This window comes from Phyllobates terribilis, unplaced genomic scaffold, assembly GCF_046119375.1.
Source record: "Phyllobates terribilis strain yellow unplaced genomic scaffold, ASM4611937v1 Scaffold_1__5_contigs__length_1240528914, whole genome shotgun sequence".
NCBI classification, from domain to species: Eukaryota; Metazoa; Chordata; class Amphibia; order Anura; family Dendrobatidae; genus Phyllobates; species Phyllobates terribilis.
Genome location: NW_027362761.1, coordinates 1,011,004,572 through 1,011,030,052, shown reverse-complemented (window position 1 = coordinate 1,011,030,052; position 25,481 = coordinate 1,011,004,572). Strand labels below are relative to the sequence as shown.

Here is a 25,481-nt window from a genome sequence, read left to right as displayed (position 1 = left end):
TCCAGTGCTCTCACTGGCCTTTGTTTACTTGGCTGCAGTGATGGTGTGTCAGTCTACACATGTGACCACCGTAGCCAATAACTGGCCCTAGCAGCCACTTGTGTAAACTGCATGTCAGCACTACAACAAATACCGTCTGGAAGCATAGCCGCTACGAAGGATGTGATGGGTGAGATTGGGTTCTTTTATAATGTGATCTCATTCCTTGCCTTTAGTAATAATTTTTATGTGATTGGAAAATTATTTAACACTGATGGTTAGATCAGAAGAATTTGTCTGTTATGCTTAATTACTGCTGCAATCCAGTGTTCCTGGCCATAATGTACTAACCAGCATTGAATTACCATAGAAATCACATTGACAGGGCCATTTGGCCATTGTGCAGTTCTGGTAAATGCCAGATGAACAGGTCTGAAAGTGGGGGACCACAATGATTGCAACACTTTTAACACTATCCCCATCACGATGCTCTGCCACTTAGACAAGCAGGCTACACGTTGTTTCTGGCTTGTCGCCTGCAAGAGGCCGATGCTGCGCAAGAAAAATCAGGCTGTGCGATGACATTACATCACCTGTGCCAGCCCTGGGATTGCAGTGCGGAGGAACGCATCATCATTCCACATAGGAGTAGTGAAGTAATAGTTCATTTTTATTTTTTGACAGTCAAAGGGGGGTGATATTATTACTATAAGGAGGCAGAGTGGAGGGGGTATTGTATCAAGGATGCAGAATGGGCGCATTATAATAAAGAGAATGGGGAGTATTATTATAAGGAGGCAGAATGTGGGAGCATTATAAAAAGGAGGCACAATGAAGGGCATTATTTTAAAGCACAATTGGGAACAGAGGTAAAGGGCACAGAGGGGGCAGTATTACTGTTTACCGGCACTGACTATAGCACAATATGCTTTGGGCTTAGGTGAGGTAATGGGATGAGGGTGCTAGAAAAGCAATAAGTCAAAGATGTCTGTGTGTTACATTTTGTAGGGACAAGTCATTAATGGTAGAAGTGGTCATGGTGGTCTGGACTGAATGGAAAATAAAATGGAAAATTAATGAGTACAATTATGGAGAACATCACTGGTGAGTAGGTGAGTACCTTTACAGTATACACATACAGTGGGTAAGGAAAGTATTCAAGCCCCTTTAAATTTTTCAATCTTTGTTTCATTGCAGCCATTTGGTAAATTCTAAAAAGTTCATTTTTTTCGCATTAATGTACACTCTGCACCCCATCTTGATTGAAAAAAACAGAAATGTAGAAACTTTTGCAAATTTATTAAAAAAGAAAAACTGAAATATCACATGGTCATAAGTATTCAGACCCTTTGCTCAGACATTCATATTTAAGTCACATGCTGTCCATTTCCTTGTGATCCTCCTTGAGATGGTTCTACTCCTTCATTGGAGTCCAGCTGTGTTTAATTAAACTGATAGGACTTGATTTGGATAGGCACACACCTGTCTATATAAGACCTCACAGCTCACAGTGCATGTCAGACCAAAAGAGAATCATGAGCTCAAAGGAACTGCCCAAGGAGCTCAGAGACAGAATTGTGGCAAGGCACAAATCTGGCCAAGGTTACAAAAGAATTTCTGCAGTACTCAAGGTTCCAAAGAGCACAGTTGCCTCCATAATCCTTAAATGGAAGAAGTTTGGGACCACCAGAAGTTTTCCTAGACCTGGCCGTCCAGCCAAACTGAGCAACCGTGGGGGAAGAGCCTTGGTGAGAGAGGTAAAGAAGAACCCCAAGATCACTATGGCTGAGCTCCAGAGATGCAGTAGGGAGATGGGAGAAAGTTCCACAGAGTCAACTATCACTGCAGCCCTCCACCAGTCAGGCCTTTATGGCAGAGTGGCCCGACGGAAGCCTCTCCTCAGTGCAAGACATATGAAAGCCTGCATAGAGTTTGCTCAAAAACACATGAAGGACTCCCAGACTATGAGAAATAAGATTCTCTGGTCTGATGAGACGAAGATAGAACTTTTTGGTGATAATTCTAAGCGGTATGTGTAGAGAAAACAAGGCACTGCTCATCACCTGCCCAATACAATCCCAACAGTGAAACATGGTGGTGGCAGCATCTTGCTATGGGGGTGTTTTCCAGCTGCAGGGACAGGACAACTGGTTGCAATTGAAGGAAGCATGAATGCGACCAAGTACAGAGATATCCTGAATGAAAACCTCTACCAGAGTGCTCTGGACCTCAGACTTGGCCGAAGGTTCACCTTCCAACAAGACAATGACGCTAAGTATACAGCTAAAATAACAAAGGAGTGGCTTCAGAACAACTCTGTGACCATTCTTGACTGGCCCAGCCAGTGCCCTGACCTAAACCCAATTGAGCATCTCTGGAGAGACCTGAAAATGGCTGTCCACCAACGTTCACCATCCAACCTGACGGAACTGGAGAGGATCTGCAAGGAAGAATGGCAGAGGATCCCCTAATCCAGGTGTGAAAAACTTGTTGCATCATTCCCAAGAAGACTCATGGCTGGATTTGCTGAAAAGGGTGCTTCTGCTCAATACTGAGCAAATGGTCTGAATACTTATGACCATGTGAGTTTTTCTTTTTTAATAAATTTGCAAAAATTTCTATATTTCTGTTTTTTTTCAGTCAAGATGGGGCGCAGAGTGTACTTTAATGAGAAAAAAAATGAACTTTTTAGAATTTACTAAAATGGCTGCAATGAGACAAAGAGTGAAAAATGTAAAGGGGTCTGAATACTTTCCATACCCACTGTATATGGACTGCAGAGCACTGGTGTACAACTGTTATCTACCATTACACAGTCACCGTATGGTGGTAATATCAGTCCTAGTTGTCCTGGTTAATGATCAGTATGGTGGTATTATCACCACTGTATATGCTGGTATAATGTTTGGTTATGGACTGGTGGTATTATTTGTCTATTATATTGCAGCATGGTACAATCATGTTTGTTAAAAGGGTTGTCCACCCCTTAATAAATATGCAAAAAGCAGTATAGCTTGCCAAGCACTAACCGTGAATTATATACACAGCGTGAGCACTCCACTTGCCGGTTCCAACGGGCATAAAGTCGCTGAAAGTATGCAATTTGCATACTTGCAGTCATGTGACAACTAGAATCTCAACATGAGAGTCTAGTCGTCATGCGAGCACAAGTATGGAAATCACATACTTACAGTCACTTGTCAGCCACTGGAACCAGCAAATGGAGCAGAATCTTCACGGTGTGTATATCACATATGGTTAGGATTCAACACTCTACACTGTGGGGTATTTAGGGGTACAACATCTTTTATGGCATTATTATGTTACTATGTGATGGTATTATTTACTTTCTTATATAGTGGCATTATTGATATTGGTCTTGCAGTAAATCTTTGGGTTTCTTGTGAAATGATGTTCAATTTGCCTTTTTTCTGTTTTTTTTTTGGTTGTTTCAAAGCACACAAAGGAAATAAACATGTGTATAACAAAACGTGTAATTGCAATAATTTTCTGGGAGAAATACTTCATTTTCTGGAACAATTTCAAGGGTGCCAACACTTTCAGCCATGACTGTATTTCCTAAATTCTAAGTGACCTTTGCTTAGTGATTTTGCTTAGTAATAAAGAAATAATGGCATTTTTTAAGATTTAGAAGATTTAATCTTGCACAATGTTTCTTACAACTTATTTAAAAATGTTTTAGACGTAAAAGATAAAGAGAAAAATGCAAATTGTACAGAATCTAATTCACTTTCAAATGGGTAGAGCACTTAAAATTAATTCTGCCATTAAATACCCAACGGTCATTTCTCTGAGCAGAAGTCTATAATCTCATAGCCACAAATAATCTTTATGTTCATACAGTAAAAGTTACAACACCCCGTAAAAATGTAACATATTGCGCGAGCTGGTAAATGCTGTGTCACGAGGTTAATATGTGCCTATGTGTAAATCAGGTTATGGAGCACAATGCATTTCTCCAGAGCGGATCAAACGGCATTTATTCTTACACTGCAATCTTATGTGACAAGGAGGGCAAATTGATGTCTGTTTCCTAAATTAACTTGTCAGCTTTTATGACATGTATTCTCTGGCTTGGTGGATGGTGATCAGTTTTACTACAGTCCTTTTTCAATTCAAAATGTTATATTAAAGGGGTTTCCAGGCATATAATATTGATGACCTATCAATTCATTCAAGGTCACTGGGGGTTTAACACTCGGGAACCCCACAAATCAGCTGTATTTTGCTTTGGCAATGGATTTTGCAATGGAAATGCTGTCGGGTACTGCTTACTAGTGATAACATGTGCAAGTCAGATCATCCTACATGAAGCTTCAATGATCCTCGGCACGGAAAAGAACACTCCAGCACGATGTGGTTAAACGATGATCCGAAATAAGAAGCTTTCCAGCCGTATTCCAAAATATAAAAATATGCAAAGCTTTATTCCAGTAGAATTAAAAGTGACATCCCCAGGTACAGCCAAAAATATATAACAAACCCTACGTGTTTCAGAGTGAAACTAAGTCCTTATTCCAGGATCCATGAATAAGAACTTAGTCTGAAATGTGTAGAAAGTTTCATATATCTTTGAATGTACCTGGGAATGTCACTTTTAATTCTACCGGAATAAAGTTTTGCATATTTTTTATAATTTGGAATACAACTTACTTCAGATTACTGCTGACGTTTTCACTTTACCTTGAGGTGTTCTGCAGAACTCAGCAGCGACCGCTACACATTGACCAAAACTGAGTTGTTGAGCTGTGTTCAATTCTAACACTTGACTACAGCCAAATATTTTAACAGTTGATTGGTGGGGGTGGCGGGCATCAGACCCTCACAATCTTATATTAATAACCTGTGCACTTTAAATGTACTTATACGTTGTTTTCGCATGCCACTACATAGGTCCGAGAATGTTCCCTATAATCATGAACTTAGGCACCTTATGCCGTGTGGGAAATCACTGCAACCCCATTGTGGGTTTCTTAGATGCTGTGAGGGATAAGTGGGTGTTAGAATAGGAAGTAGCTTTATTTGATGGGAATGAGAGCTGTGGATTCATGCAGAATTATATAGCAGTTTTTTCAGAAGATTCATAGCATTTCACCTAATGATGGCACAGTGTACTTGCAGCGCGGCTCCTGGTATGTATGGCACCCTTCATTCCTAATCCTGGCATGTATGGCCCCCTGCATCCCTCATCCTGGTATGTATGGCACCCTTCATCCCTCAACCTGGTATGTATGGCCCCCCTCATCCTTCTTTCCATGGGTTGTAGGGAATATTCATGGTCTTTACTAGCGGGAACACGTGACTGCAGGCTGCAGCAGGAGCCACGCTGCGGGTACAGTGTGTGAGCTAATAAGGAGAGTGAATGGTCACGGCTCCCCATGCACACAGTCCCGGCGTGGGGAGCAGTGACTATTCCGGCACAGCATTTCACAGTGTGAGGCCGCATGGCACTTAAGCCATGCACGGCTCACACAGTGAGATCCCTGTCGGCAGCAGAGCAGGACACAGCGCTGGAGCAGAGAGGAGGTGAGTATAATTGTTACCTTTTTTTGTGCAGCGTATTGGGGATCAGGGGGTGCCAAGCATACAAGGAAGAGGGATGAGGGGGGCCATATACATACCAGGATGAGGGATTACGGGTGCCATACATACCAGGAAGAGGGATGAGGGGGGCCATACATACCACCATGAAGGGTGCCATACATACCAGGATGAGGGATGAAGGGTGCCATACATACCTGGATGAGGGGTACCATACATACTAGGATGAGGGATGCCATACATACGAGGAAGAGGGATGAGGGGTGCCATACATACCAGGAAAAGGGATGAGGGGGGCCATACATACCAGGATGAGGGATGAAGGGTGCCATGCATACCAGATATAGGGATGAGGGGTGCCGTGCATACCAGGAAGAGGGATGAGGGGACGCATACATACCTGGATGAGGGATGAAGGGTGCCATACATACCAAGAAGAGGGATGAGGGGGGGACATACATACCAGGATGAAGGGTGCCATACATACCAGGATGAGGGATGAAGGGTGCCATACATACCAGAAAGAGGGATGAGGGGGGCCATACATACCAGGATGAGGGGTGCCATACATACCAGGATGGGGATGAGGGGGCCATACATACCAGGATGAAGGGTGCAATACATACCAGGAAGAGGGATGAGGGGTGCCAAACATACCAGGAAGAGGGATGAGGGGGGCCATACATACCAGGATGAGGGATGAAGGGGGCCATACATCCCAGGAAGAGGGATGAGGGGTGCTATACATACCAGGAAGAGGGATGAGGGGGCCATACATACCAGGATGAGGGATGACAGGGGGCATACATACCAGGATGAAGGGTGCAATACATACCAGGAAGAGGGATGAGGGGGGCCATGCATACCAGGATGGGGATATTGGGTGCCATGCATATCAGAATGGGGATGAGGGCCACGTATAACAGGAAGGAGGGGGCCATATATACCAGGATGGGGATATTAACCGAATTGGGGGACATTACCCCTATAGCAGTGTCAGCCGCAGACCCCCTCCCTCTTAACAGGGCATCATGACCACATTTTTTGCTTACATTTTTTTTCTCAATGTAAAATATGGCATCTACCAATGTATAATATGGCTGTAGAACTGGTACATTTTCAGACAAAAAAAGTAATAAATATGTCTTTTACATTAATTTGAGACAAATCACTGAAATTTGACCCATCCAAATGATTCCATAGTTATATTGCTTGGTTGTATCTACTCAATCACGTAAATAATTAATTTAAGCATAAAGTCTTTTATTTTAATCTTATATGTATACTTACTCATTGCTCTTATGGGTGAGGGTTGCCTGGCCGCGCTCACAGCTGTCAAAAAACGTGCATAATTCATGTCTGTGTATAAGGAAAAAAAATGGAAGACAAATGAATTACTCCCGTTTTCATTGTACTTGTGACTGTTTAAGCAGCTTTGCAAGAAAATAAATGTAAAAAAGGGAACTCCCAAAGAGGATGTTACCCTAATTTCATTACAGATATTTATATAGCTCACGTTCAGCTATCAGAGCAAAGCTAAACGCAGCAGCTTAAACCTTTTTCCTTCCTTAGCATTAGATCACAACACGTTTTAAAGAGAATCTGTCATTAGGATCAACCCTCTTAAGCCATCTACATGGGTATTCTGGGTATAGTGATATCTTGATATCTGCGATCCAATGTCTTGTTCCAGAGAAAGCCAATTTTTTCTTATATGTAATTGAGCTGGGTCTATGGGCTGGACACAGATCCTCCTGAGAATCTACCTCCAGAGCATATTTTAACCCCTTCGCAACCTTGGGTTTTGTCGTTTTTGCTCCCCTTGTTCCCAGAGCCATAGCGTTTTTATTTTTTGGACAATATGGCCGTGTGAGGGCTTATTTTTTGCGGGACAAGTTGTACTTTTCAACGCCATTACTAGTTTTACCATATCGTGTACGGGAAAACGGGAAAAAAATTCCAAGTGCGGTAAAATTGCAAAAAAAGTGCAATACCACAGTTGTTTTTTATTTTTATTTTTTACCACGTTCACTGAATGCTAAAACTGACCTGCCATTCTTATTCTCCAGGTCATTACTAGTTCGTAGACACCAAACATGTATAGGTTATTTTATATTTAAGTGGTGAAAAAAAATTCCAAAATTTGGTAAAAAAACTAAAAAAAAAAATAGCGCCATTTTCCGAGACCCTTAGCTTCTCCATTTTTCATGATCTGGGGCTGGGTGAGGGCTTATTTCTTGCGCGCCGGGCTGACGTTTTTATTGATAACATTTTGGGGTAGATCCGATGTTTTGATCGCCCGTTATTGCATTTTATTGCAATTTTGCGGCGACCAAAAAAAGTAATTCTGGCGTTTAGAATTTTTTCCTCGTTACACCGTTTACCGATCGGATTCTTTTTTTATATTGATAGATGGGGCGATTCTGAACGCGGCGATACCAAATATGTGTAAGTGGGGATTTTTTTTTATATTTTATTTTGAATGGGGCGAAAGGGGGGTGATTTAAACTTTTATATATTTTTTATATTTTTAAAAACATTTTTTTTTCACTTACTGCATGCTTCAATAGTCTCCATAGGAGACTAGAAGCAGCAGTTGTCTGATCGTCTCTGCCACATACAGGGGACGAGCAGATCCCCTGCATGCAGCAGAAATGGTCCTGTGCTATGAGCGCCGACCACTAGGTGGCGCTCATAGCGACCAGCTCATGACAACCGCAGGCGTCTGCTGCAGACCCTGGGTTGTCATGCACACCCATCGGTGACCCGCGATCACGTGACGGGGTCGCAGATGGGCGGGGCTTATGACGCGCAACCCAGAAGCGCGCGTTAAATGCCGCTGTCGGAGATTGACAGCGGCATTTAACATGTTAACAGCCGCGGGTGGATTGTGATTCCACCCGCGGCTGTTGCGGGCACATGTCAGCTGTAAGAATCAGCTGACATGTGCTCGGTTCAGTGAGGGCTCAGCGCAGCAGCCCTCACTGAACCGGGGGTACGCAAATGTGCGTACTAATACGGCAAGGGTTGGAAAGGGGTTAAATGAAAGGGCATTACAAGTGTGAGACATGTAATGACTGACAGTCTGCTCTCCGGTTCTATATGTCTCACACTGCTAATGCCCCCTTTCATTTATAATAAGCTGTCAGTCAATGCCTGGGTGAGGTTACAGCTGCCACTCACTAAGTACTGAGCAGTGACTGAAGGCGCACAAGGCAAACTCTGTTAACCTGTTTTTTCAACATGGCAGGTTCCCTTTAAGGGGTTAAAGAGGTCATAGCTGGACATGGGGAGGCAATAGGGTTCTCATCCTGGACATTGGGAGGCTATGGGGTCTCATGCTGGACATAGAGAGGCTATGGGGGTCTCATCCATTACAATGGGAGGCTATGGGGGTCTCATCCTGGACATGGGGAGGCTATGTGGATCTCATGCTGTATTTAGGGGACTGTGTGTCTGCTCATATGATATATAGAAGGGTCTGTGTGTGGGCTCAAACAGTGTATAGGGGGATGTCAGCATACTTAATTCTGCTCAATCTTAAGTAATACAATTAATATTAATACAAAGTAATTATAATTAATATGTTAATATTAATATTGAGCAGAGTTAATTTCAGCCTAATGGTTCGGCCCTCCACAACAGTCACGGTCTCTCATGTGGCCCTTCTAGAAAATGAATTGCTCACACCTGGTCTATAGTATATGTTATGACGTGGAAGAAAATCAAGCAGGAACTTTTTGATCCTACAGTGAAGCTCAGGAACATTGATTTGGATGAGGGGGTTGGTGGACATTTTTTTCTTAATCTAAAATTCCACCTACACATCATGTACAACAATACCCAGCAGTGTCCGCAACACATTACATGGTGCAGCTCCATTTAAAGTGTTTACATCTGCCTGAGCAAATAACAGCTGATCGGTGGCAGTGCCAGGTGTTGGACCTCTACCGATCTGATACTAATTACCTATCTTATGAATAGATCAACAATAGAATGTATCCAATCAGATTCCTTTAAGCGAAGATCTTTCCTATTTCTATTATTTTTCTTTTCTATTATATAGTAAAAACAAAAGTCATCATTTATTCATCAGAAATGGAAGTCTTGAAGCCATCCTCATTATTCTACACTTCTCCACCAAATGACCTTTTCTAGCAGAAGGTATGCTCCATGCACTCTCCACAGGTGCCACATGTAATTACCGTGACTAACTTTTAGTTTAACCACTTGTGAGTATATGGAATACATTCCTTTTATCTGAGCTGTAAGGCGTCCTGTATGATTTTGGTCTTCCTTTTATTCACCTAAAAAGCTTAGGATTCTGCGTGTCAGTTCAGTGCATCAAGTGTAACCGGATGGAAGAAGTGGCTAGTGTCTGGATTGCCGACGGCTACTGATCATTTGCCCTCTCGTATGAATAGAGGTGGTGAGCACTTGGTGGAGTTACGTGGCAGATATATTTTACCAAGGGTGTAGCAGCTACAGAAAATACTTATCACCAGTCCCTACTATACTGGTCTCGCTGCCTGCTGTTCAAACGGAGAACTCCCTACAGAACAAAAAAGTGAAGAATACTATATCTCGGGGTAATGTGTCTGTCTCCAAATCAGTGTGAAATAGTGGCTGTGACTATATCTGGGGACACTGTGGCTTTCACTGTATTTGAAGACAATATGGTAGTCCCTATATATATATGGGAAATGTGGCTATTACTGTGCTGTATTTAAAGTGACTGTATCATCACAAAATGACCAATTTGCCAAGCAGGAATAACCTCTTTACATAAATGGTATTATTTTTAGCCAGAAAATATATATAGATATTACTTTATTTTAATACATATAAATTGAAAACCTATGAAGTTATAACTCTGATTATAAAATGGATGATCTCTCTTTTATTCTCCTTTATCCCTCTTTACCATTCCCTACCCCACCTTTTTTATTCACCTTTTCCTTCCCTGCTTCCCCTCCGAATCTCTTTCCCTGTACTCTTCTTTGTTTCTTCTAAGTTACAAGTTTGTTTTATTGAGGCTGATGTAACAGTATATTACATTTTTTATTTTCAAGTAATATTGTTGCTATATGGTTACATTTGCAACTATGTAGATTTTTTGATAAACACCCAACTATGATCAGAGGACTTTCTCTATGTTGCCCTCTAACAAGAAGAATGCAGTGACAATTAGCGTGCTAATACTTCTTATGGGTCTATTATAGCGCATAATTGTATGGACTGTGATTTGTCAGCGCTATATGTGCTGTCCACCTATACGCCGTAAAGCAACAATTGTTGGAAGCTGGTGGGTGCGCTACAGCATTGGGGGATAGGTGTGTTTTGCCAAGTCCTCCGGGTGGTTACATGGGCGAGTGTTGCTTAATAAAGTCCCTCCCATTTCTTCCGCCCCCATCAGATTACCATAGGACTATGGTAACCGATACATCCGGGAACTGTGTGATTAGGTGATGACATGTGCGCTCCACCTTGCATGCATGCGTTCCACGTACTGGAAGGGATAGAGACGCCACCGGATATTTTTTTATTTTACTCATTTATAAAGCACCATTAATTCCACAGCGCTTTACAGACATTATCATCGTTGTCCCCATTGGGGCTCACAATCTACATTCCTTATTTGGGATTTGAACCCAGGACCCCAGCGCTGCAAGGCTGTAGTGCTAACCACTGAGCCACCGTGCACCGTGAAATGTCGTAATCGCGAGATCTAACCACAATAGGATTGAATATAAGCATTAGAGCAGAAGGTAATGCCGAGCTTGGGGTCATATGAGCATGACCAGCGAGACGAGGTTGCGGGCTAGGTGCTTTGATGTGTCCATCAGCCCATAGTCGTCTGCTCTGAAGAATCTTGAATAGGAGGAAACGCGTAGGGAGCATTGTACCTCTTATTATTACCCCAGACATCAGGATGTGGACTTTAGCAGTATGGCACCATACCTGACCGGAGAGTGTTATATTCCACTACAACACACGGTGAGATCATTCCAATTTTTTGGTTGATGTATGGTTCCCGCCTGTATAGTGGGATTTTTACTATATAAGCCCTGTTCTGTCTATACTGGGTTGATATTACCTATGTTCAAGCAATTTATGTACTGTCCCTATATGGACATGGTTGCTAATTATGCTTGTCTACATGTGGATCGCTACTTGATATTCTGTGTTATTCCAGCAAGGATTTCACTGACAAAGGGTATATAGTCCTAACTTGGATTGTTGTTATGCGTCTTTCGACCATATGCTTTGGCCAGGTGCGATATCATTTAAACTATCCCAGTAGTGATTTTGTGGCTACACATGTGGTTATTGACTAATTGATTTTTCCTGGTTTAGGGTCTCATATGCTTTAGAGTCCTTTGGCCTGCATTTCTGCTTGACACTAAGTGAAGTTTTATATATATTTTTTTTCCTTTGTATAGTATTTTTTGATTTGACTATTTTATATATTATCATTAAAAGTTATATTTCAAAATTACCACTTACTGCTTTATCCTTATTTTCCCCTATATTGCAAAAATCCCCAAATAAAAATATTACTGTATTTCAAAATGACCTATTATTTTAATTTTGTGTTAAATGTATTTTTTAAATAAATAAATAAAATAGAAATCTTGCATTTTCACACAAGACTTTCAACAGTCTCATTATCATCACAGACAGGATTAGAACGACAAGTAACACTTCTATACACAGCTGATAATACAGGATCCACCAATCACAGTAGGTGATGTCACAGATGACCCTGCTCCTCCTCCCTTCGCAATGACCTCTGCACACGCTCATTAGATACTTCAATACAAAACATACGATCTGAGTCTGTTCAATGCTGCTATCAATTTCTGACAGCGGCATTTAACATGGCCGCGGCAGAAGGACGTCATAAGTCCAGCCCATCGGTGCCTATGTCACAAGACCGCAGGTCACCGGTGGGATGGCATGACAACCCGGGGTCAGCAGGAGACCCCTGCGGTTGTCATTGCCGGGATGCTATGAGCGCTGCCCAGCGGTCGGCACTCGTGACAAGTGAGCATTTCTGCAACACACAGCAGGGCTGAAGCACAGGTGATCAGATAATCGCAGCTTCTACTCTCCCATGGACACTACTGAAGCAAGTGAAAAGTAAAAAAAAATGTTTTTTAAAAATATTAAATTTTTTTAAAAAATATAAAAAAGTTCAAATCACCCCCTTTTTGCCCCAATCAAAATAAAACAATAAAAAAAATCAAATACACAAATATTTGGTATCACCAGGTCCAGAATTGCCCAATCTGTCAATATATAAAAATAATTAATCCGATCTGTAAACGGCGTAATGAGAAAAAATATCAAAACGCCAGAATTACATTTTTGGTCACCACAACATTTCAATAAAATGCAATAATAGACGATCGTATATAGCCCAAAATGGTATCAATAAAAACGTCAGCTTGGTGCGCAAAAAATAAGCCCTCACCCGGCTCCAGAACCCAAAAAATGGAGATGCTATGCGTCTCTGAAAATGGCGCCATTTTTTTTGTGTGCAAATAATAAAAAATAACCTATACATGTTTGGTATTTACGTAATGACCTGGAGAATAATGATGGCAGGTCAGTTTTAGCACTTAGTGAACATGGAAAAAAAAAACAATGGTGGAATTTTACTTTTTTTGCAATTTCACCACACTTTGAATTTTTTCCCATTTTCCAGTGCACGATATGGTGAAACCAATGTTGTCGTTCAAAAGTACAACTAGTCACAAGTACAAAAAGACCTCACACAGCCATATTGACAGAAAATTAAAAAAGTTATGGCTCTGGGAAGAAGGGGAGCAAAAAACGAAAACGGAAAAACCCAAGGTTATGTTACACAAAATAGTTAATAAATAACACATGTCTACTTTACATCAGCACAATTTTCGCAACAAATTTTTTTTGTTAGGAAGTTATAAGGGTTAAAAGTTGACCAGTGATTTCTCATTTTCCAACAAAATTTACAAAACCATTCTTTTTTTAGGTACCACATCACATTTGAAGTGACTTTAAGGGGTCTATGTGACAGAAAATACGCAAAAGTGACACCATTCTAAAAATGTCACCCCTCAAGGTGCTCAAAACCACATTCAAGAAGTTTATTAACCCTTCATGCGCTTCACAGGAACTGAAGCAATGTGGAAGGAAAAAAATGAACATTTAACTTTTTTCACAAAAATTTTACTTCATACCCCAATTTTTTTCACAAGGGTAACAAGAGAAAATGGACCACAAAATTTGTTGTGCAATTTCTCCTGAGTTTGCCAGTACCCGGGCAAGTGCTGGGGCCCTGGACCACTGACATATACAGATATTTACATCATACATTGTCGCGCACTGTGCGGCTGTGTCTGGTAGTAATAACACACAGGGGTGACACTGTGCCTTTAATTGTGCTTGTGTGTCGCACCTGCGTGTCATTACTATCAGACACAGCCACACAGCACACTGCGCGCAGCCATGTCTGGAAAGTGACAGCACTGGGCCTGATTGGCGGAGCAGCAGCACACTGGCTGCTGCGGCATGAAGCAGAGCAGGGCTCGGACAGCACCGACGGCCCTGCACAGACGCCAGGGAAGCGGCCCGGGCCACGACAGCAAGTGGGTCCCCTTGATGGTCCAGGGCCATGTGACACGACGGAGGTCCTCCACTGCTGCCACATGACTGAGGAGCTGGACGGGACACAGGCCAGGTGAGCGAGCTTCCCCAATCACCATATTAAAAATATTTCTAATGTGTGTGTGCATGTATGATGTAAATATCTGTGTATGTCAGTGTGTATGACTGTATATATATTTATGTCTGTTTTATGTGTTTTTAAGAATGTGTTCAAATATGTATGTGTATGTATCTGTGCGTGTCTGCATATTGTATGTGTGTATATCTGTGTACCATGTGCATGTGAGTATGTGTGTGCATGTCTGCGTACCGTGTGCGTGTGTTTGTCTGTGTACCGTGTGCATGTCTGCGTATCGTGTGCGTGCGCATGTCTGCATACCGTGTGCGTGCGGATGTCTGCGTATCGTGTGCGTGCCTACGTACCGTGTGCACGCATGTCTGCGTATTGTGTGTGCGCATATCTGCATATTGTGTGTGCGCATATCTGCATATTGTGTGTGCGTGCGCATGTCTGCGTATTGTGTGTGCATGTCTGCGTATTGTGTGTGCGTGCACATGTCTGTGTATGCGTGCGCATGTCAGCGTATTGTGTGTGCGTGCGCATATCTGCGTATGTGAAGGATGAGGGGGAAGCCTGGGTCCTGTGTTGTATACCTACATTTCACCGCCGTATCTGTGCATCATGAATCGTGGTATGTGCTAAAGGGGCCCACTGAGACTCTTTCGCCCGGGACCCATGAAAACCTGGAGCCAGCCCTGCCAATACCCCATATTTGGGGAAAAACCACTGTTTGGCGCACGACAGGGCTTGGAAGGGAAGGAGCACTGTTTGACTTTTTGAACACAAAATTGGCTGGAATCTTGAGCGGACGCCATGTCATGTTTGGAGAGCCCCTGATGGGCCTAAACAGTGGAAATCCCCCACAAGTGACACCATTTTAAAAACTAGACCCCTCAAGGAACTTATCTAGATGGGTGGTGAGCACTTTGAACCCCCAGGTGCTTCACAGAAGTTTATAACGTAGAGCTGTAAAAATACAGGACTGACCTACACTTTGTGAATGGTACAGTGACAAGCCCCCCTACTACTTGAATAACATCATTAATCCAGTCATTGTGCCTCTGCATGAACTACACAGGCCTAATTTCATCTTCATGAATGACAATGCTCCAGCTCATCTAGGTCGCATCATTAGGGAATGGTTGCTGGAGACAGAGGTACCTCAAATGGAGTGGCGTGCACTTTCTCGAGACCTGAATCCCACAGAAAACCTATGGGATCAGCCGAGTCGCCATGTAGAGGCTTGTAACTCTGTACCCCATAACCTCAATTACCTGAGGGCCACCCTTCATGAAGAGTGGTATGCCATGCCTCAGCAGTCAATAGGTCAACTTGTGAACACCATGAGACATCGTTGTACAGCTGTAATTGATGCTCAAGGCCACATGACAAGTTATTGATACATTGCCATTTTTTGGGGGTGTATACCCACCACAGTTGTTGCCATTTGTTTCAATTAATTGTTTGAGATGAAGAAATCACCATTGCATGCTTGTAACTTAAATGCCCGACTTTCATGACAAAACATCACTGTAGCGTTTTCCATATATTTTACCCAAAAGCCAAATATCCCTAACTTTTTGTAGTAGTGTGTGGGGGCCCTGGCTGTCACTTTATCGGGAAGAAGGAAGCTATAAATATATTCGGGAACAATATGATTGTCCTTGTATTGTGGGGTATTTATACGCTAAAAACAACCTACATAATGTAATAATGTCCCATTGGTTTTATATTATTAGATATGTATCAGTGATGTGAGTGCTGGGCTACTTTGGAGCTATTTTTCAGATTGCCTTTGAATGTATTTGACCTTTACACCTGACAACTTTGTAGAGAAGCCACACAAGATGCAAAGAATGTACGATATGTCATGTGCAGCTTTAGTGGGGCATGACGGACTATTGGCTCACATCTGTGTCCACACTTTTTGTGTATGACTGCTCATCCTGGTTATTGAGTAGATGGCAATTAACCATTAGTGCATCTGGCTCCATGTGCGCAACAAAACATGTACAGTGGGGAAAATAAGTATTTGATTTTGCAACTTTTCCCACCTACAAAGAATGGAGACATCTGTCATTTTTATCGTGGGTATACTTCAACTGTAAGAGACAGAATATGAAAGAAAAAAAAAAAAATCATCGAGAAAATCACATTGTATGATTTTTACATAATTAATTTGCATTTTATTGCATGAAATAAGTACTTGATACACTAGAAAAACAGAACTTAATATTTGGTACAGAAACCTTTGTTTGCAATTACAGAGGTCAGACGTTTCCTGTAGTTCTTGACCAAGTTTGCACACACTGCAGCAGGGATTTTGGCCCACTCCTCAATACAGATCTTCTCCAGATCTTTCAGGTTTCAGGGCTGTCGCTGGGAAACATTGAGTTTCAGCTCCCTCGATAGATTTTCTATTGGGTTCAGTTCTGGAGACTGGCTAGGCCGCTCCAGGACCTTGAAATGCTTCTTGCAGAGTCACTCCTAAGTTGCCCTGGCTGTGTGTTTCAGGTCACTGTCATTCTGGAAGACCCAGCCACGATCCATCATCAATGTTCTTACTGAGGGAACGAGGTTGTTGGCCAAAATATTGCGATACATGACCCCATCCATACTCCCTTCAATACGGTGCAGTCGTCCTATCCCCTTTGCAGAAAAGCACCACCAAATTATGAGGTTCCCCCTCCATGCTTCATGGTTGGGATGGTGTTCTTGAGGTTGTAGTCATTCTTCTTCCGCCAAACACAGCGAGTGGAGTTGATACCAAAAAGTGATATTTTGGACTCATCTGACCACATGACCTTCTCCCATGCCTCCTCTGGATCGTCCAGATAGTCATTGGCAAACTTCAAACGGGCCTGGACATGTGCTGGCGTGAATAGGGGGACCTTGCATGCCCTGCAGGATTTTCCTCCATGACAGTGTAATTTGTTACTAACAGTAATGTTTGAGACTGTGGTCCCAGCTCTCTTCAGGTCAAGGATCAGGTCCCCCCCCCATGTAGTTCTGGGCTGACTCCTGACCTTTCTCAGAATCATCCTTACCCCACGAGGCGAGATCTTGCAAGGAGCCACAGAACGAGGAAGATTGACAGTCATCTTGTGTTTCTTCCATTTTCTAATAATTGTGCCAACAGTTGTTGCCTTCTCACCAAGCTGCTTACCTATTGTCCTGTAGACCATCCCAGCCTTCTGCAGGTCCACAATTTAGTCCCTGGTGTCCTTAGACAGCCCTTTGGTCTTGGCCATGGTGGAGAGGTTGGAGAGTGATTGATTGAGTGTGTGGACAGGTGTCTTTTATACAGGTAATGAGTTCAAACAGGTGCAGTTAATACAGGTAATGAGTGCAGAGTAGGAGGGCTTCTTAAAGGAAAACCAACAGGTCTGTGAGAGCCAGAATTCTTGCTTGTTGGTAGGTGATGAAATACTTATTTCATGCAATAAAATGCAATTTAATTATGTAAAAATCATACACTGTGATTTTCATTATATATCACTGGGGGAAGTATTGAGGACCCTTGTATTCTAGTTTGCACTCAGTGCCCCCTGCTGGCATATGCTTGACCATGTTTACAGCAGAGGTTATTTCCAGGCCTGCAGCATGTGCACGTCTCCCACATGGGCCATATGAATAGACAGTTGCACGGTGCCCTATAGAGGATAGCTATGGAGGATAGCTATAGAGGATATACAGCACAACACACTGTTTCTTACTAATCACACAAATACCTGCCGCCTATCCATTCAGCTGCCTCTCCGTCTTATGTAGACTCCAGCCAGGCATGCCCAATCCATCCCCGATCATGGGCACACTATTGCCAAGTCTGTCTTTGCGACTCACATTCCTTACAGCGTCAATCATTATAGCGCTCCTATGTCGCCATCTAATGGTCATTATGTGCATTACACGTCATCAGCTTCTTGCTCACAAGATTTGATTTTTTTTTTTACTGAGTAACCAGCTCTGATCATAAAAACTGCAAATGTTTCATGCACTGGTCATGTAGAGATAACCGCTTTTCAATCATTTGTTACTTTGGTATTTGACACCTGGACTGGAGAATCATTTCCAGTGAGGCTCTGTTGCTGGCCTTTAGCATATTAAAAAGAACAGTTTTTGTTCTCCCTTAATTCCTGCTGCTCCCCTGAGGTTTTTTTTTTATCATTTGACAAACTGTTCTAGAGATAGGGACCTTTTCTTTGCAGCTAATGTTTATGTTCTTTACAAAGGGGCGTAAGTCACAGGGTAATAATACAGAGCAGCCTAAAGACACCCCCCCATATAATCCAGTGAGCCACGCCCTAAAGACCATAAAATTAGCATTAAATAAAAAGGCCCACATCTCTGGGGCCATATGGAGCATAGCAAACATGGCATCCTCAGCGGAGCAACTGGAATTTAGTAAGAGAAAATAATGGCAACTTTTGAACAAGTGACATGTTCCCTTTAAGTATGATTTAAAGGGGTTGCCTGCTACTCACAGGACCACTCCCCCTGCTAGTCGCCAGTGTTCCCCATTCTTATTTGTAAGCAGTGGACAGCCCCTTTAAGGCACCAGAAATCTGGAGTGCGGAAAGAAATCCATCTGTTGAAATCATTGCAAATATTCTCTGATTTATACAAGATTCATAATGTTCATATTCTAAATATAACGGAATAAATTCCCAATCTTATATGAAAGAAGGTAAAAGGACTGGGGATAATTTAACTTTAGCAATTCTTAATTGGATGATAATAGGAAACTCAAACAAGGAGCATGTGGCTATAAACGCTTTGTATGAAATTGTATTTTCTTTAATCTATATGAGACCTACAAGGGTATATTCTTAATAAGACTGAATAAAATCCATATCCTGTATGAAGTATACATATGTATGATTCTTGAGCATTCATATATTTACGTGAAAGTAAATATTATCTTAATAATATTATCATAATAAATGACGCATATTAATATAAAAGGATTTCAGCTTATGTCTTGTGCAGACGGCCGGAGATTTTTCCATCTTCTTCATTCTCTGAGTGTACAGAAATCTGATTGCGCTCAGATGTCAGTCCGATGGTTGCCATGCATTCATCGAGTTGACTGGCCGAGTGCGATCCGAATATCGTATGAAAGTTGGGCATGCATCGATTTTTTTCCTTGGACAGACTGTCCCATAGACTAACATTGGTCAAAGTGCGAGCCGATATTTTGTCAGTTAGCACTCAGACAGCAATTACACTCGTCTGCACCTGGCCTAATTCAGAGAAAAAGAAATAATAATTTGTATTTTGACCCTAATATCTGTTCTCTATAAAATATGTAATCTTTGAGGAGTGATAGTATTGGTGTATGGCACTTCTATGAATAAAGAGAAAATTTCAGCTCACCCCTGAGATGTAATCCCAGTCTGGCATGGAGCACGGCGTCCTCGCTGCTGCACAGCGCCTGGGTCAATGAGGAAGTGAAGATGGATCCAGCTAAACACACCAGGCAATTAATTAAAATTCAACAACCTTTATTGGCAAATCCTTTTAAAAATTTGTAGAAAAGACAAAAAAATGGACATCTCAGACGACAAAGCATATATTATGGGGTGGTGTGTATAAAAAATGGCATACGTGTTTCGAGTGAAAAACTCTTGAACCCCATAATATATGCTTTGTCGTCTGAGATGTCCATTTTTTGTCTTTTCTACAAATTTTTAAAAGGATTTGCCAATAAAGATTGTTGAATTTGAATTAATTGCCTGATGTGTTGAGCTGGATCCATGGCACTTCTATGCAGGGCTGGTTTTAAAAAAAAGTGAGGCCCTGGGTAAAAGTTTAAAGTGGGGCCCTAAACGATCACATATTGCACCATCACACAGAAACGTTTCGGTTGCATTAACATGTGCTGAGTTAAGACCGTTAAACGAGCGCAATCTACAATATTGAAGTTGTCCAGCGCTTGTTTCCCAGCCTCTTTACACATGTTGAGAAACAATGATGGGGACAGAAAAATCACTAATAGATCAATTGTCCCCATACAGTATCATGTTAGCAGCACATCTGCAGTTTTCACCGGGCGATGTGCTGCTGAGAACAATGATTTTTGTTCCTCCATAAACAATCCAATCATCTAATGAATGAGCAGCATTTTGCTTGTTCTTTGGGCGAATGTCAACATGTTTACACCTATGACAAAGTAACTGGTAAGGTGATAGAGGGAAGATATGTTTCACGGAGGCTATTAGCTTCCGTGAGTTGAAACCATGAAGTTTGCTCCAGCATGCTAGTTTGCTGAGAGGGTTAAACCTACATTTTAAAAGGGAGTGGTCTTTGTGAATAACCATTATGAAGAGTGGGAGGTCATTCACCATATCACCATCTCAGGGTGTGGTTTGGAGTTTAAATACTCAGCCTACTGAGGCATTCAGTGCTCAGTGAGTCTGGAGAAGCTAGCTCCAGACATCTTTGTGTTGAGCTGACCTGAACCATGTGGAGTTGCTAAAACTCTGAGCAGGCGGATCCTTGCTACCACAAGGACTGTGATTTGTGTTGCTATTTTGTTTTGGTTTTCCTGTTTTGCCCAGCGGGCTGTGTTTTCTTTTATAATCGGGCGGGACTTCTGGCTGTTCTGGGACTTGTGGGGAAAGGCGGGGGATTCCCACTAGCTCAGACCAGAGCCCGTTCATCCATGAAGAATCCCTATTACAGCCAGAGGCAGATGAGTTCCCCCTGTGTGTCCTTGCCGGCGATGAGGATGAGACAGGGACCCATGAGGATGAGATTCCTGAACTGGTGGTTTCTGGGGAGAATTTTGGTACGGGACAAATGCAGGATCTTACATTGAAAGGTGCATTTGACAATGTGACTGTGATAAATGGGGTTGCTCAAGAGCCGGGGCTGACACCAGGTTCCCATATTTTACCTTAAATGAGGATCTGCTTTATCGGAGGGGAAGAGATAGAGCAGTTGTTGGTGCCAGGTCCCTATAGACGTAGGGTATTAGATTTGGCCCATTTGCATGTCTTAGGGGGGCATCTGGGAGTAGACAAAACCCGAGAGCGGGTCTTGGAGAGGTTCTACTGGCCTGTTTGTCACCGAGACATAAAACCGAGACATAAAACCTCCATTTTAAAAGGGAGTGTTTTTTGTGAATGACCATTGTGAAGTATGGGAGGTCATTCACCATATCTCCACCTCAGGGTGTGGTCTGGGGTTTAAATACTCTGCTTGCTGAGGCATTCAGTGTTCAGTGAGTCTGGAGAGAGCAACTCCAGACATCTGTGTGTTAAGCTGACCTGCACCATGTGGAGTTGCTAAAACTCTGAGCAGGCAGATCCTTGCTACCACAAGGACTGTGCTTTGTGTTGCCATTCTGTTTTGGCTTTCCTGTTTTGCCCAGCGGGCTATGTTTTCTTTTGTGAACTTAAATGTTGGTTTATGCCGCACTTTAATAAACCAACACGAAATTTAAAGAGACTGTGTCTACCTCCATGTGCAGCTGAGTGAGCGATCTACCACACACCTATAAACTTTTCATCTGTGGTGCCTGGATTTATAAATGTGGATGCTACATACACACATCGTATGTTACACACACACACACGTATACACACACATAGCACACACGCATGAATGAGCAGCATTTTGTTCATTCGTTAGGTGATTGCTCACATGTTTACACCTATGAACTCTCGTCTGCGCTGCCAGGATTTATATATAGATGCTAAATATACACAGTATGTGACACAAACTCTGTATGTTACTCATATAAGTATATACACATAGCACACACACATACTGTATACACCAAGCTCATACACACATCTATACAGAGCACATACACACACATATACAGCAGTGTAAAAAAGTGTTTGCCCCCTTCCTGATTTCTTATTCTTTTGCATGTTTGTCACACTTAAATGTTTCAGATCACAAAGCAAATTTAAATATTAGACAAAGATAACACAAGTAAACACAAAATGCAGTCTTTAAATGAAGGTCTTTATTATACCTCTTGGGTATTTGCTGGGACTGTTCTGTGTTTATTATCCGTTTGATGGTTAAATAAAGTATTGCCACACTGTTTTACCCTCACCCTGTGTTGTCTGAGTAGTATTACACCCACAGAAGACCCCGGGTCTTCACACTCATCTTTGCCACTAGGGTTGTGACACCTGGCACCCCCACTGATCAGCAGTTACCGGTGCCAGGCAGAAATTCGCGGATGCTGATGGAACCCCTAACACTTGCATTCACGGTACTTCACCACTTATTTAATCTAGGTCTGTTATTGCTGGGCTCTGCTCCCGTTATATTAAGTGTGCTACCTTGTAAACACTCAGCTCTATTGTTCCAAGGTGCATTCAGCTCTGCTACATCCAGGTGCCCGATTGCCATCTCAGCTCTCCTGTTTCAATATACTGTCCACAAATTTCATTTTACTGCATTCTGATTGCCGTCTTAACTCTGCCGTTCCTAGGTGCTGTCTGCACATTCATTTCTACTATATCCAGGTGCTGGATTTCTATCTCAGCTCTGCAGTTTGAAGGTGCTGTCTGCACATTTGGCTCTGCTGGATTAATGTACCATGTCTGTTTAAATGTCTCCACTGTTCTCAGGTGCTTTTCGCACAATCAGCAAAGCTGTACCTATGTGCCGACTACATACATTACTCTGCTGCTTTCAGGCGCTGACCACCCCCTTGGCTTTACTACTCCAAAGTGTCTATCTGTATGTATCTCTTGCTCCACTGACCATGTGTCAGCTAGCATATCTAACCCTATTGATTCACGTGCAATCTAGCATTTTCATCTCTAATGATCCTCGCTGTTCCACACAGCATCCGGTCTATCAAACTCTGCTGCATCAATGCCTCTGGTTTGTGCTACTCACTGTGACCTATGGCTTAGAGAATCCACCTCTCCAGGTGAGCCCTAACAGAATACTCGTGCCATGAATTCCAAATGTGTAGCAGCTTTAACATAATTGCTGTTGGATATTTATCCGTACTGGTTATGTACAGGTGCATCTGTATCTTCATTGGCTGTAAGCCATACTCATCAACATTAACAGAAATAAACACTTGAAATCGATCACTCTGTTTGTAATGACTCTATATAATATACGAGTTTCACTCTTTGTATTGAAGAACTGAAATAAATTAACTTTTTGATGATATTCTAATTTAGTGAGATGCACCTGTAGCTTGCTGTGGGTCAATGCGAGTTCGTCCAGGAAGTGCATGATAAATTAGCCCCCAACTTCAAACAATTGTTGTTTCACCTCTGGTTTCTCAACGTATGCTAGGACATTCCTCCTGGGGATCACCTCCACATTTGCCTACACCTGTCTAAAGTGGCCGAGAGCGGTAGTCATGACAGAGCTGCTGTCCAGTTATGCTCTGGCACTTTACAGGAAAACCGTGTCTCAGTCCCAGTGTGCTGTCAGGTGTGGGGTGCATCACACTCACTCCTAGGCCGCAAACCTCCGCTGTCTCCAGGCACACAACTCAGGGGACACCATGTTCGGTTCAACAAACAGAAGTTTACTGGACAGTTCAAGTTCTTCAGATTGTAACATGTAGTATAGGGCACAACATTTCTTGTTCCTTACTTCCTTAGCACAACAAATCATCAGCCCTACCATTTGTTCCTTCTGTCTATCCCTATGCCCACTGACTCCGTCAGCCCCAGGGATCTCCTGTCCAGTTTCACAGTGTACCCGGAATCCGTTGCCTTCTCTTCATTCAGTTCTGCATCCATCTTCCCCTGTGTGCCAGAGTACACAATGTGCCCGTTAGCCCCTTTGTCAGGCCTTAAGCTTCTGACGTTATCGGAATGTCCGCATGGGATTCTAGCAGGGCCTCCCACTGCCTCGAATGACATGTACATGCTAGCCCTAGCAGCCCACTGCCTTGCCTTGTTACTGTAATTCCCCTATCTGACTATCGGGCAGTAATCTGCTTTATACTAGCATAACCCATCCCACTGTGGATACTTTTTTTCCCACAAAAAGTGGGTGGAAAAATACAGTGCATCTTATAAAGAGAAGGTGTCGGGCAGTGGGGAAGCCGTGGGATTGGGGATGCAGTCAGCACAAAACCAGGGATATGTCACGTGATACATCGGGTACCTCTGGGGGGCCATGCCTTCTAAACTGCCTGGGGCCCTGGCTATTCTTAATTCACCCCTGACACAGAGGTATTGTGGTGCTGGTAAAATGAAGCGGTAGCTATTAGATACATGAAACCTGAAGGGACCCATGAAAATTGTCAATAATTATAGGTAAATACAATCAATCAATATCCGTGCAAATTTACATAAAAGCAAGAATAACCTTAGTGGGAATGTGAAGGCCACATTCAATAGTAAAATGCAGAAAATACAATACTAATAATAATTAATAATTTACATTATGAAACTGGATAGTAAAAATAGCTAAGTAACATTCATTTTACTCCTAGGAAGTATTTTGCTTCTGATATGGATTACAGCCAGCAGTTCCGCTGACATAGACTGGAATTGACTGTAGTGCCAGCTGGCGCCATACACTTCTGCTAGCAAATCAGATGGAATAATAAAACAAGGCCTACCTTTGGCTTTGGAGATTTGTGCTGATGAGTTTAACATTTCTCACGACTTCCCTAGATGAAAATCTATTACAATTATTATCTCAGACAGCTACTACTAGAAGAACAAGTGTGCCACATATTTTTGCTACGTGCCCTTTGGTCCCTTCGTCCTGCTTGGTTATTTGTTAACATGTATGTAGTGGAGCTGCAGGAGCGCGCAGAGCGAGCTGGAGAGCAGTTTATTTGTCCTGTTCTGCAGTGCCATCTAGTGGTACATTGCTTTATTTATCTCATCTCAAGTTCTGATCTTGGCATTCATTGCAGGACTCAAAAAAGGAGTCATACATTTAGTACCAAGAAAGTGATCAGATCCGGTAAGGGCAAACCTCCAGAAAAAAAATTCTTAGGAGCGATTTTCAGGCTATGTGCCCACGATGCAGAAATGCTCCGGATTTTTCCTGAGCGTTTCTGCATCGCCCTGGCAGAAACAACGCATGCGGATTGTACATGCGAATTGTACATGCGTTTTTCCTGCCAGGGACATGCGGAAGTGAAGCGTTCTTCACATGCATTTCCGCATGTGGGTTGACAAGCGCTTTCCAAGCAATTTTAGTATCACTTGGAAAGTGCTTGTCAACTTGGTCACACTATATAAATCCATGCAAAAAGCATGGATTTATA

At 42.5% G+C, this 25,481-nt stretch overlaps 1 protein-coding gene across 2 annotated transcripts in view; it reads right to left on the bottom strand.

The window, feature by feature from the left end:
* Positions 1-25,032, bottom strand: part of AADAT (aminoadipate aminotransferase) — a 43,071-nt gene extending 18,039 nt beyond the window's left edge. Inside the window, exons 1-2 of one of the 2 annotated variants that reach the window (XM_073643987.1) lie at positions 24,822-25,032; positions 6,832-6,900 (exon numbers count right to left, since the gene is read on the bottom strand). In XM_073643987.1, coding sequence (XP_073500088.1) covers positions 6,832-6,900; positions 24,822-24,858 — 106 coding nt within the window. In that variant the 5' untranslated portion in view covers positions 24,859-25,032. Of the gene's footprint in view, positions 1-6,831; positions 6,901-17,985; positions 18,115-24,821 lie in introns of those variants that run through there. The other variant, XM_073643996.1, reaches the window with a different exon arrangement.
* Between the last annotated feature and the right edge of the window lie 449 nt (positions 25,033-25,481).